The sequence below is a fragment of the Haliaeetus albicilla genome, chromosome 5 (assembly GCF_947461875.1).
Source record: "Haliaeetus albicilla chromosome 5, bHalAlb1.1, whole genome shotgun sequence".
In the NCBI taxonomy this organism is placed as follows: Eukaryota; Metazoa; Chordata; class Aves; order Accipitriformes; family Accipitridae; genus Haliaeetus; species Haliaeetus albicilla.
Window position 1 is genome coordinate 19,625,492 of NC_091487.1, and position 14,582 is coordinate 19,640,073.

Genomic DNA, 14,582 nt, shown 5'->3' on the forward strand with positions numbered 1-14,582 from the left:
CCATTTCAGCAGGAGGTGCAGGTTGAAAATTCCCCAATTATGAGAGGCATTTAACAGATGACATAAAATACCTTACCTGATTCTAAATAAATACTGAAAAAGAAAGGGCCCTATGAACTTGAGTCATGTAATCTTGTACGAAGATCTACCATTGTGGCTTATATAAATAACGTGAGGGGGCAGGGTAAAAAAATTCATGTTCCTAATTATTCAGTTCATTAATAATAATAATAAAAAAAATCAAGATCTTAGAAACGTAGTAGAACAAAACTAAAAACCTGACTGAATTGATGACATCTGCTATGTGCAAACTGATTTTTAATTTGATGGGTTTTTGCCAGGTCATTAGGGAAAGAGAAACTATAATAGCCCTTAACATTTAAGTAAATAAAATAAGCCTGTTCCCTATGTGCAGGCAAGTCTGTATCAACACATCTTTCCTCTGCGAGTGCCTTTGCAAAAGGCTATATTTGGTTCCCAGTCACAGAAGACTGGATTTTGGTAGTGTCACACTGGTTAGAAACACCAACAGCAGATAGGAAGTCATTTGAGTAATGGTGACTCCTCAGATATCTGTAAGCACATGACAACTCAGACCACAAACTGACCGTGGTAATAATGCCCAGGAATATTATGTGCATAGTCTACACTGTCATAAATTCCAAGCTTATGTTATTGCTAACTTAAACTGTAACAATGTATTAAAAGATTGCTGATCACAGCTAGAAAAATTGAAAGCAACTAAAGAACAGTCTTCAAAATTATATTTACATTTAAAAGGATATTAATAAAAAAGGTTACAGTTTTAGTACCTTTCTGAGCCTAAGATGACCCCACTTTTCTTTATCACTACCTTGATATCGTCCAGGGGTAGAACCAAGCAGATACACTCTACAGAAACAAAAAAACACCAAGTTATTTGCAGCTATGGGGTGTTTTGGTTTGTAAAGCATTAAGGTATTTAAGTAAAACCTATCAGCAAGGTTGAACATAGAAGTGCAACCAGAAATATTTAATCTTTCATACTTAAGATTTACAATACAATGAAAAGTGGATTTTCAGCTGTATAATTTATTACTAGCATTCTATATGCTGTCATGCACCATGAGGCTGTTCTACAGCCTAGATAAGAACTGCATCTATTTCTGTGTATAGAAATGCAGAAGGCAGATTATGTTAGCAATAAACGCAAATAGTTTTTGTTTGACACAGAACTGGACATGTAATTTTGAGTAAAGCCTATCTATTGCTACATCCAAATCAGCAGATTCAGGTATGAGATTTCATTTGGGCACCTAATAGTTCAGATGCAAAGTACAGCTTTTTCAACTGTCTTCCTAATAATGGTTTAGTAGCCTGTTTGACTTTGCCCTGAAAACAGAAGACACCTGCCCAGAGTCACAACAAACAGATGTTTTAAGAAGCTGTCCTTACTGCATCTCATGCCTAGCTTTATTTATGAATGAATCTCCTATATATTTTATATGGCAAGGAACCGATCCTTATCCTAACAAGTGACTCTTCCCTAACCCATGCATAAACTCACATCAGCTAGGGCTCAGCCAACCTGTCCAAACTCATGCAGATGACCAAGCGACTAACAACAGTAGCTCAGGCTGTTAGTTCACCTGACTATAAGGTACATACTTTTTTTTTTTACCCCCTCCAATCTTGTAAGACTCCATGTAAAGAAAAAAGCACATTTTTTTATTTTATGTATTAAGCTAGACAATGCTTCAGTCTCTATTTCCACCACAGTTTATGACCTTTTTCAGCTTTTCTTTTCAACAAATTTTTGCCAGCTTATAAAACTGCTATTAAGCAGCCAAGGAGATTTACACTTTCTGAAGTATTTCAGTGGAAATGCAGGATGTATTTTTTAGAAGTAAATTAAGCATCCTGAATTATGTTAAGTAATATCAGCAAAGTGATATTAGAGAAGCCTGTTTCAAGACAAAGTATATTATTATTTAATATAACACTGCCTACCAGACACAATCCATGCCTATTAACAGGCAAAATTCTATACATATGTATATGGATTGAACTTCACCTTATAAATACAGAAGGCTATTCTTAATAAAATACCCATTATAATAACCTTTGCTTACATGATCCCTCTTACATGACAAACCCAAACAACATTTTTTGACTGGTAATTTTATTGGAGCAAATATTTAAGCCAGACTAACTTAAATGAAATTGAGTCCCTATTACTTACAGCTTCTATCAAGTTAGTGCTGATGCCTGTTTTTTTCATTCCTTTAAAATGTATGTTCATAAAACTAAAAGTTGGTCAATTCAACATAATCTACAGAAGATAGACTTAAAAAACTGGCTAAAGTTAGACTCAAGTTTGAACACTTAAGTCTGAAACAATGTAAGCTTAAAAAACAAACCCATGGTCTAATAGATCCTAACAGAGGTGTTTAATTTTTTTGGAAAAAAACACGCAAGTTACTACAAACACAAGACAACATATACCTTGTCTCTGATAAATCATGTTCTTGAATCAGATCTATCCATTCCTTGAGCGTAGGAGAATTGTAAGCCAACAAGTAACTTATTAGGTCAGATTTAAAATTAGTTTCAGATTCACCAGCAGAACCAGTTGTTCCCTGAGGTAGCCTTGGATATAAAGGGCTTAGCCATATCCTAAAAACAAAGCCACAACAACAAGGACACCACACATTAACACGTGGTTTTAGTAAGTGATTAAAGCACATCTGAAGGTCCTAAATGACTACTAGACAAATTTATTGTGATACTAACTATAAAGCAACTTGCCTTTATTTTACAATTACAGAATCAAGTCTTACACTCAATATCATAAAAGTAATACTGCCAAATGAAAACAATCTCAGCACATTTATCTGTCCATACGTTTACAGCTTTCACCACTGTTAAACAGGCCAGGCTCAAACTTACCAACCAGCAATCCTTTTGTCAAGATTTTCTGTATGAATAGAACACCGCAATGCATTCTGCTAAGCTACTGGTTTGTGTAATGATACAGAAAAACACTAATTAGAGTGTCTGAAAGTTCTGCATAGTTTTAAGAGTAGCCCACAACAGTAACTTGCCTCCCAAGAACTTCCATCAGAATAAAATAGGGTGGGCATTATGCAGGGAAAACATGTAGCATTTCTTTCCAGTCACACATTATTGTAGCCATGGAAACCAAAGGTTCTGCATTATCGACTTTACAACATGTTGAGACTATCCTTTGTAATTCAGAAGCCTATAAAACAGAGAAGCCAGTGAACCGTCATATTGGTGATACTGCATATTATTGCAGTGTGCAAAAGCTAAAAATAAAAATGTTTTTCATGTTTGACAAGTAGAGCAACTTGTTAAGCATCCCAAATAGATATTTTCATGCCTTCTTGGCTTTCTGAAAAGCTAACTGCCAAAAGATACTAAAACCATCCCCGAGGAAAAGATTTAAAGACAAAAAAATCGGTGGCTATACTTTTGCCACTCAAAAACCCTTATGAGAGCTTGCCTCCGACAAGTGAAAAGCCTCAAAACCTTGCCATATTTAATGGCAGCAAAATGGACGTCACAGTGACAGTAACTTCTGAAAAACATTTTCAATTAGTTTGATGAAGAAATCTTATACCTTGAGTTACTGTGGAGATAACTAAAAAATGCACCCATAAAAATAGTCAAGAAAACAAGATGTTGAGGGGCCTTATATTAACATGTCACTTAGTCCTATTTTTTGTGGTCTAAACAAAACTATGTCCCAAGCTGGCCGTTAAGTTTAGAAACTTCTACCAAAAAAAAAAACCCCAAGAAAAAAATTCTTTCCAAGAAAAGGATACTAGGTCATCTACTGTAACAAGGAACCAATAGTACCCAGCATTTATCAGGTTACATTCTAGATACAGTCACAGCAGAAGCAGAACATTTGCACATTTGCATTATTCTTACAGTATTAAGATAACTTTTAAATAGCTGCTTCAGATTTGTATGAAGAGTACTTTATAGCTAGGTAGTTTTTTCATAAAGTGACAGCATGGCATAATAAAAGACCTTAAATCAGTCAGACCAAATTTCAGGTAACAGCCAGCTCAGGAAAATTTTGTTCACAGCAGAAAGCAAGTAGAGTTCAGGCTTAGACAGCTACCACCATTCTAGGTTTGATTTTTTGGTTTTTGCAGGATAGCTCTATCTTAGGAGTGTAAGACTTGTAGCACTGGATCATCTGACCTAGTATCCTGTCTCCAGCAGTACAGAAAGTATTAAAGTGAACATACACCTGCTAGAGACTGTTGCTTACCCCTGAGTTTTCTGGTGCCAATCTTCAGCAATAAGATTGGATGTATGTATGACAACTCGAAGACCTTCCTCATATAACAGCAACATCATTTTCCTTTAAAAAAAAAGATATAGAACACTTCATCTATTTCAAGTACACTGAGAGTATGAGATAAATTACCAATTCATTAAAATGCTCCAAGATAACTATTTTCAAAAGATTTGTTCTGCATAGTGTAACCACTTAGACTCTATCCATGTGCATGCCAAACTCACATGACAGTCATTAGACTATTGCCATATATTTTGTCAGCAGCATCACACAATATATTCCAGAGTACAGTTTAACATCTCATGCAACTGGTTTCCAAAAGCAAAAATGAATACTTGTGGAATACCTTCTATATTTGCTATGTTCTTCAGATAAACTTATTCCTTACAGATAGCTAAAAAAAGAATTAAGGAACACTAAAAGGCCTTTGCTTATAGCTGAATTTATTAAAACATAGTTCTTTTCTCTTAAACTGACAACTTTTAAAGTAAAAGAAGGCATGTAGGTAACTATCCATTGGGATGGCAAAAGCTATTATCTACCATAAATCTAAACTCAAGCTACAGCAGAAAGGAGTTTTAAAACTAGTAACGAAGTTAAAAATAGATGTCTGTATTTTTTCTAACATAAAGGCTCAAATTTTCATATACAAGTTTTCAACAGTTGTGTAAAGACAGCATATCCATGTGTCCTTGAAGGATGATATAGCTTCCATAGAAAACTGCTCAAGAATAAAAGCTGTAAGCAAAAATACACTTATTTTCATTGCTGTCCCATGGCAAGATAATGCTATGCAAATCACATCAGTCTCAAATTCAGACAATTATTTATTCAGTAATTTCTGCTTTTAATGTTAGAGTTCAGCAAACTAACATTCAGGTACCTGCACACGTTCTCCTGTGCTGAATGCATAGTTTATGCAATACGCAAGACCCCCTAACTATAAAAATAGTTTGCCACATCTGTGCTATGCCTTGATCTAAGCACAAATTGAGTTGAAAGTAAAATAAGTATTTTACAGCAAAATAAAGTGCAAGATTAAGGTATGTAAAAGTGATAACTGACCAAAACACCACTACCTCAAAAAAAAAAATCACCGACGTAATTTTTTATATCATACAACAGGAATGACATGAATTTAAGTCTTTATATTTGATGGGCTGAAATCTGTTAAGTTTCCCTTGGAACAAAATTGTTTCATTACCTACCAAGATCCAATTTACTGGTCTGCCACCCACTTGTTGTGTTCCATCTGCAGTGGAACATGCATTCAGAAATACACTACCCAGAAGAAACCTTTAAAATATAGGGTTAAAGAACCGCAGCATTTAAGACCACTATCACTTATTTGTCCTAAAGTGTGGTGAAAGAAAAAAAAAAAAAAATAAAATTGAAGTTGAGCATACAGAGAATGAGAGCTGCTGCTTGAACTGCTTAAGTAAAATAAGCTAAAGCTTTAAAAATGATCAATTTGAAAAACCACCTCAGTTCCTTCTATGTCCCTCACTAAACCTGAGAGAAAAGTAAGACCCATTTTTTGAATGCTGATTTCTTTCCTTTATTCGCATATTCTTCTCCAAAAAGACAATGAGGAGGTGAGTATGCTTTCTACCAGAAAGACAGATGCACCTTAAATGGGCATTTCAGATCAATGTTTTAACGTAATGTCATGTTTTACAAAACAAATCATACAAACGGACTAATTGATTAAAAAATACTGCAGTGCCTTGAAACCAAAGATCTTTGGTATGAGACATAAAATTAAATCCATTCTTATCTCTAGCTTGCAATCTACAATATTCCCTTTGTGATACTTCTATAACATCAAATTAAAGTCTCTTCTTTGAAAGGACCCCAAAATTCAGTAATTATTTCCAGATGCTCCACGACAGCTGCAAAAGCTGAGCAGCAAATCAGTGTTGTGTCCAACCTGCCAATGACTGATCAAGTCTCCATTACAGTTTAGGTATTAAGGCATGAGTTAAGAGCCAGGACCTGCAGTTCACTGACTTCAATTGTCTAACTTGCACATCTCATATCTACCTAATAGCAGATTTGTTTCATTAAACTAGAACAATCCTATAATCTATAAATACAAAATAATTAAGGACATTTTTCTTTTAAGACTCATCAATTTCTATGAAACCCAGTTTTATGGCTTTAAAATTACTTGCAGATAAATTAAACAGATACACATAGAACATGAAACATACTACTTTTAAATTTCATCAATGTATATTAGGCCTTCAGAATTGTGTTTTCACAAACAGTAATAACCTATCTTCCTATCCTATAAATACTTCAAGACACTAGTTAGTAGTCCAATCATGGTAACTGCATGTACCAATGCTGTGGTCATCTTTAGAAGTGCAGCTTCCTGCTTCAGAGCTGTTACTTACGTATGGTGAGTTCCAAATGCAATATCCAGTTTAGCCTATAAAATTAAAAAGTTGATCATTAAAAATTCCTATTATGCATTCCTACATGTTAAAGTAGTGCTTCATTTTGTTTTATTTCACTGCTCTCTAGTGGACAGAACACAAAATACATTATTTTCCCCCTCAACATCTTTAAATGTACTCTGTAATTTCCAGAAGTTAGTCTTTAAATGGCAATGCAACTGTTTGCTGGAACTGCTCCAGCAGAATTTCTGGTCTCATACCAGCAGTATTTTCAGAAACGGCTTTGCAGAAAAGGACCTGAGGTTCCTGCTGGTCACCAAGTTGAACAGGAGCCAGCAATGTGCCCTTGAAGCAAAGATGACTTAACAGTGTCCTGGGCTGCATTAGGAGGAATCTTCACAGCAGTTCAAGGGAGGTGATCCTTCCCCTCTACTCAACATTGGTGAGGCCACACCTGCAGTACTGGGTCCATTTCAAGGCTCCCCAGTACAGGAGAGACATGGACATACTGCAGAGTCCAATGAAGGACCATGAAGACAATTAAGGGACTGGAGCATGTCTGCTATGAGGAGAGGCTAGGAGAGCTAGGGCTGTTTAATCTGGAGAAGAGAAGGCTCAGATGAGATCTGATCAGTGTGTATACATACCTAAAGAAAGGGTGAAAAGAAGATGGAACCAGGCTCTTTTCAGTGGTGCCCAGTGACAGGACCAGAGGCAGTGGGCACAAATTGAAACACAGGAGGTTCCCTCTGAACATCAGGAAACACTTTTTTACTGCAAGGGTGACTGAGTACTGGCATGGGTTGCCCATGGAGGTTATGGAGCCTACATCCTTGTAGGTATTTAAAACCTATCTGGACATTGTCCTGGACAACTGGCTCTAAGTCACCCTGCTCGAGCAGGAGAGTTGGATCAGATGACCTCTAGAGGTCCCTTCCAACCTCAACCACTCTGTGATTCTGAAGCATATGACAACTGTTAAAAGCAGTTTAATGGCTAACATTGCAAAGAAAAGACAGAAGCCAGAGAGAAATGCTTTTTTATCAGTGTTTTGCTTTTACTAAAGAGTATTTACAGCACAATTTCTAGAGAGAGAATGAAACATGAGTTACAGGTGTTAAGAAGATACTTTACCCAATGATGGCTCCAACATCGTGCCTAGTTAATATGGGCGTGGAGGAGAAGATGAAATGTAAATATTTTCATTTTGGGGTACTACCATAACGGAATGCATGTAGACTACCAGAAGAATCCAGAGCAGTATACTCAAATAGGAAAACCATCACAAACACACATTTTCACCTGCTACTTGCTATTAATTACACTGACAAGTTTATCATATAGAACATACTACATTTAAATTCTTGTTGTATGTGAAAAGGAAACATTATATGCAAACCCATTAATTTATTGTTAGCATATTTGAAACCTTAATCTAAAATTGTTGCTACTCCACAACTTAGTGCAAACACCTGATTATTATAGCACACAGCAGCCCAGAAATCCTGGCCTTGAGAACTCACTATGTTTGGCACCAATACAGTGATCTCTAGGAAGCTCATGGTTACCAGACTGCCTGAGAAGGAAGAAAATTCCAAGCTCATCCTTCTCCTAATAAAGGGTAAGATATCCCCATGACCAATAATATATTCCACCCAGCAAAATCATGAAACACTGGCAAGCTGCCATAACCACATCCTTCCCCTAGGCTGAAGCCAATAACTTTACAACTCAGGGACAGCAAAAGAGTGAGCATAACATCAGAGAGAAAGTGGCATGTGCCAGGAAGTGCACTCACAGCAATTTCAATGGTATTATGGAGACTATTTGTAACAGCCTTTTCTTGTGTAAAACATATTTGGACAAATAATAATTCTGTGATGAGACTTAAGATTACAGTGACACTAGGACTAAGTTCTGCACTTTACACAAAAAGTGCTCCATTTTCAGCCATTGCAAGAATTTGAGTGTAACATGCTAGTGGAGAAGGTGTGCAGCTCTTCTGTGAGATCCATGACATTTTTGTGGGCAGCATTCTGTGCAAACCTTTTGTGGGTGACAGGCTACCATAACTACAGAAGACCAGGGACATAGTTACCATGTTCCTAAGGTCCTAGTAAGTATACTCCTTAAAGCATAACAATAAATTCCTGACTTCCCATACAAGGTACGTCTCTTCATCCATAACAAGATTTTGAGTGCAACAGATAGCTTAACTTCAGCCAAAGGATGATACAAATGTTAGTTACCTGACAAAAGCTAATGTTCTCATAAGGGCGCGCTTGTGCAAGCAGTTCAGCTTTGGATTCTCTCTTTTCACCATGAACTATCAGCAATGGCTTCTTCCTTAAATAAAAGGAGATTACTATTAAAACATCAAATGAACTAGTAGTCTAAACCACTCCTTCATGTAGCTATGACTTCTGGCCCCTAAATCTGATAGCCCAGAAGGAAGATGGCACTAAAGTCTATGTGCCTCATTAACTATCTCAAAAAAGTAGTAACTACAATAGGACCTCTAAGAGAAAGACACTAGAAAACTTTAATAAAAAAAAGGGAAAACAAGAAGCATGGAGTAAACCAGACACCAAAATAGAAACTAGTAATACAAGATCTTGTAAGGAACTCTTGTCTGCATAGCTGGAAACAGACAAATAAAAGCTCTCAGAAGTATTGATATACACAGTGTGTATCCAAGAAAATTTAATCATTGTTACCTTACAGAGAAGACAGGAAGAATGAGAGGGAAAAGGAGAGGGCTAGGTCTATTCTGGCAGTAGTTTCACATTCACTTCCTAATACTCTGTTCTACAGCATTTCCAGTAAAATGCAAAAAAAAGGAGAGAAAATTGTACGTCGTACACTCACTTCATTTGCAGTAGGCTGCAATTATCAGAAAGGAATTTCAAGCAAATGTAAGAACTGCTTCCATGATGATATCCAGCCACGCCAACCATATCATATCCATGACATACAATCCTGGATCATTTTTGCATGGTTTTCTTGTGCCCTTCCTATATTCACCCTTTCTCTTCCATTACCTTGCTCTTGGCTCAGTACCCTGTATGGCAAAAAACCTTCTTGTTCTGTCTTTACAGGTCATCTACTGCATTGCCATCATGGCCCACAATGGGACCTCCAAAGTGTTAATTAATAAAAATCAGAAACCAGCCATACTGAACTCTGACCATTTAACAGTCTTGAAAAGAGGCAAGAAATCAAGAGAGAGCTACAAGTCTGGAATAAGTGTACAAGGAAAACCAGGAGTCTACACAGACACAATTGGTAACAGTAATTTACAACTTATAACAGGAACTTGCACGAACAGGATTTGGAAACTATGTCATTTCAACTTTGCAAAATAAACATACCTGAATTCCTGTGGATACTGTCTTACAAGCCATCCCACATCTATACAGTAGTTAAACTTGTACATAAAAAAAGAAAACCAGACTCATTAAAAAGAAAAATCAGAGTTTGCCAGAACAATTAACTACAGCAAAAAAGGTTCCTGCGTAGTCATTACTCAATACCACTTACATCATACACAGCATGTTTCAAAAACAGGTGTAGTTTTTGAATTTCACATACTGTATTTCATGTCTCAACAATTCAGGAATGAATTTAAGTTATTTAAAAGCATGTATTAGTCTTCATAAAATGTAAAATGCAGAAAAAAAGAATCACATACGCCTAATGCAAAAGCTTTGATTCAAGAACCATCTCTTTGCCATGTGCTTATATCACAGATCATAGCAAAAGCTTCTATGCAATAACAAAAATACCATTCCTAAATTGCAAAGCTTTTTTCTTTCAAAAAAATCATTTACACGCACATAAATACACTTTTTTCAGTTGCATTCCCCAAAAACACAAGAGAAAGCAGTCTTATAGTTACCTGAATTCTAAGCAGAACATGGTATGATTTTTATATTTCAATAAATTTTTGTACTGTTGAAAACATTTAGAGTTCCCTCTGTATTTTAACAAAGTTCCCTGCTAATATCAGCTACATGGCACAAACATGGATTATCAAGTTTAAGGTTAATAAAGTGAAATAAGCAAGTGAAATCAATTTGGCAAACAAGAAACTCACCTGGGCAGAAGATACAAGAGTCCCAAAAAGAGGAGACAAAATATCTATTAAAAACATTAAAGCATAATTGAGTAAAAAAGGTTCAGGTAAACATTTCGCATCTTGAACAGTTTGATAACTACCACAAGTGCCAGATTGTTCACAGACTTGGTGAAACAGAGACATTCCCAATTAAGTTTACTGTTCTGAACATTCAAGTCACCAATTCTCCTGTGAAACCCTTATGGTCTTATATTTATAAAAAGCATGAAACCTCTCAAAGTAGAAAACAAGTTTTAAACACTCATTAGGAGGAAGACCAAGATGATATGGAGAAAGAGACAAATTACTCTCTACACTATAGTGAGGGTTTGAAGAACTGTGGCAGGGTGGAAGCAATAAGGGCATAGTTAATGCTTAAAGACTTATCTACTGGAGACTAACTGTAGGATATGTGTATCCTTAGTTCATTCACGGTAACACAGACAACTAATCTGACTGAGGATGTATAACCTGAATAACTGAAGCACAGCAGCAACTCAGAAACATATCCTACAAATACCTTCTAGGATAGACAAAATATTTCATGCCCCATCTCTACAGAAATCTGGTTTTCCAAGTTAAACAAAAAAACCTCAGCCCCTCCACCAGCTCAACTAATCACCTAGCAGGACAACTAGTCCTAAGAGAGGGCACGCCAAAAGCCACAATGAATTCACAAAGCAGATAAAAGACATACAGTAGTAAAACAATTGAGATCTGACACCAGGCTGCCATCAATAATCAACACTCACATGGAACACATGAAGTTGAGGAAAAGCTACAACCTGATTGTATGGGTCTTTAGTCACTTGCTCTCCTTCAAAGGACTACAAAATTTTTTGGCATTTTACTGTATTTCTGTACATAAACCTTGTATTAATGCTTGTTTCTGATTCTGTCTTGTGATGTATGAGATTTCATTTCTTAATGAGGGGATGTTTACAGGTGCACAGAGCTGTTCCCCCTTACATCAAACTACTACACAGCATTCCTGAAGCATCAGTATTGTACACTGAATACTTCACTCCGTCTTGACTTATGCTTACTTCTAATTGAACTGAAATGGGGCCATGAATCCCAGCTACAGAGCTTCAGAAGTACTATCTTTTATTGCATCAAGTAATAGTGAATTACTAGGTCCAAACCACTCAAGTGCAAACAACTACTCAGGGAGAATGGTTAGGCACACATGAAGAGCATCCCTTTAAAAGCCACGAAAGCAAGTGGTTTTCCCCAGATTAACTCAAGAGAAAGCAGCAATAAGCATCATATGAATTGCCTTGACTCAATGCACATTAGATTTGTACAGCGTAACTCACAAGTTACAACAGAATCGGTATCAGCAAATTAATGCTTTATACACTATACTTCCAAAAGAGAAAGGCAAAGGTAACAGAACCAATTCCTACAACTTGCACATTCAGAATATGAAGCCAAAGCTACACCAAGGAATATATGCATTTAAAAATACCCCACAAACTAAAAATAAGCATTGTCTTGCAAACAAGTCTCCCAAAAGCCCACTTCTGTAGAAGCTACTTGTTCACCTTTTATGTGCAGGGCTCCAGAATTATAGCTCTGTTCAATTCCTCTGACTTTAGTGAGAAAAAAACTAAAAGGGTTCTCTCCATTCAACAAATCCCAGGTATCTTGGGCTTCACTGGGTGTTTCGTTATACTCCTCTGCTTTCTGATTCTCTGAGAGTTCATCACCTTTGCAAAGATTCAGAAGATATTCTTTGGGTGCACCACATTTTTCTTCTTTCACTGTTTCTTTGCGGGCATGCCTTCCCCGATCTTCAGGCTCTTCATCACTACTAGAAAGACACCAGCCTAAGCCTTCTTGGCTAGTTCTCTGTTTTCCTGCTGGAGGTATTTCTGTAGAAAAACTTCTATCACTGAGCTTCAGGGGAGAAGCTTTTCTCTTGTGAGCAGCTTTCCTAGCTTCAGAGCATGGATATTGTGGCCCACTTGTTCTGCCACGTGCAGCATCCAATAGTGAAGATGTAGATGGTTTTTCACTGTCAGAATTTTCCTCAGTACTTTCATCACTGCTAGATACTGTCCATTTTCCGTGTGCACCCTCCTGAAGCATGTTCCTAGGGATTAAAAAACAAAACACCACAAAAATTGTGCATTTTTGCTATGCAAAAGTCTGCTTCCCTTCCTAGTTTTCATTTGCTTACTACTAGGGAACTTTGCCTTTTCCATTTAGCAGAATCTCCATACAAGTACTGACTCGGGAAAATTTCAGTGTACAAGGCTTATTCGTTCCTGTGCCCAGGAAACAAAGAAACACGTGCAGTGGGAGCAGCCATCAAGTGGGAAGCACCTAACGTGGAAATCTGCACGCAGAAAACAGGCTAGGATAGGGGCACGGACAGGAAAGCACTTCAAAATTCAAAAGAGCAATTTACATCACGCAGGTATTTCTCCTACCGACCCTGACGCTTCGGGGTCCAGCGCGCTCTGCTGAGGAGACGCGGGAGCAGGGAGCCGAGTGGCGGCCGCCCTTTCCGGCCGCCTCTGCGGAACCACAGCCTGGGACCGCCGCCCCCCACGGGGCCCTCAGCCGCGCCTCTCCCCTCAGCCGAGGGCGGCAGAAGCCCGGGCACCGCCGCCCCGACCGCCGCGGGCCCTGTGGACGCGACCGCTGTTCCCGCCGGCTTCGGCGCCGCCCCGCGAGGAAGACAGAGCCTGCGGCCGGGGCGGGAGTCGCCACCGGCCGCCGCCGGCTCAAGGGGCGCGAACCAGCGGGCCAAGGGGCGCAGCGGCCGCGGCCGCTGCCGCCCCGCAGCCGCCGGGACCTCGCGAGCCCGGCCGGTCGCCCCGGCCGCCAGCGCCCGCCCCTTCCCGCTCCGGGCGGGCGAGCGGACGGCGGCTTACCTGTAGGCCCGACGCCCGGGCGGCGCGCCCCGAGCCCGAGAGGAAGAGGAGAAGGCCCAGCCCGCCTTCACCCCGCGCAGCCCCGCCCCGCCTCCCCAGCCCATGGCGCGCGCCTGATGCTAGCCAATCGACGCCGGCGCTGCGCTCGCCCCGCGGGAGTTGGTGGCGGCGCGCGGGTTGCTAGGCAGCGCGGGGCCTGTCGCCGCCGCGGGCCCGTGGCAGCGGCCGCGGCCCGAAGGGAGCTTCCCCGTCCGCCGCGGTGCGACTGGGGGTGAGGAGCCCGAGGGGCGGCGGGACCGACCCTTCGGGGCCCGGCGATGCCTGAAGGGCCTTTCCGGCCTCCCAGGGGCGCGCGGGCGTCGAGAGGCGCTCGAGCAGCTTTGGCATCTCTCTCCAAGCCGCTAAACCGGCAAAACGGTCACGTCTTAGTGAGCTGAATTAATCTTTTAAGTCTTTATTTGACCTTAGTATTAGTTCAGGGCAGGTGCAGCATTTGCATAATCGTTCATTCAGCTCGGTGTTAATTACTGTGTCTGAAGTGCCCTGCTAATGAGGTAACTGCGTGACGACTTCAAGAAGGGGGTGGAAGGAAAACAGGTGTAAAATTAATCAAAGGAAGAGCATGGACTACATCAAAGCTTGCTCTGTCTACCAAAATGAACTGTCTCGGCGTTTGGTTCTCATTACTCTAATTTATTACAAGCTTGTGACTGCAGTTAGCGTAAGCGTCTTGTATCAGCGTGCAAGAAAATCGGCAAGCTACACCTAGAAAAACATTAATGAAATTTCAACCTGTTTGTGTGATTTTTATTAGTACTTTTCTGCAGAGTTGCATGTAATGCTTCTTCCTGAATCTATCTCTG

At 39.4% G+C, this 14,582-nt stretch overlaps 1 protein-coding gene across 2 annotated transcripts in view; it reads right to left on the reverse strand.

Annotated features, from left to right (window-relative positions):
• TDP1 (tyrosyl-DNA phosphodiesterase 1) overlaps positions 1–13,826 on the reverse strand; it is a 50,287-nt gene extending 36,461 nt beyond the window's left edge. For both annotated transcript variants that reach the window (XM_069783663.1, XM_069783662.1), the window contains exons 1-9: positions 13,720–13,826; positions 12,382–12,932; positions 10,814–10,857; positions 10,089–10,144; positions 8,967–9,063; positions 6,715–6,749; positions 4,286–4,378; positions 2,485–2,655; positions 813–891 (exon numbers count right to left, since the gene is read on the reverse strand). In XM_069783663.1, coding sequence (XP_069639764.1) covers positions 813–891; positions 2,485–2,655; positions 4,286–4,378; positions 6,715–6,749; positions 8,967–9,063; positions 10,089–10,144; positions 10,814–10,857; positions 12,382–12,932; positions 13,720–13,823 — 1,230 coding nt within the window. In that variant the 5' untranslated portion in view covers positions 13,824–13,826. The remainder of the gene's footprint in view (positions 1–812; positions 892–2,484; positions 2,656–4,285; positions 4,379–6,714; positions 6,750–8,966; positions 9,064–10,088; positions 10,145–10,813; positions 10,858–12,381; positions 12,933–13,719) is intronic.
• Between the last annotated feature and the right edge of the window lie 756 nt (positions 13,827–14,582).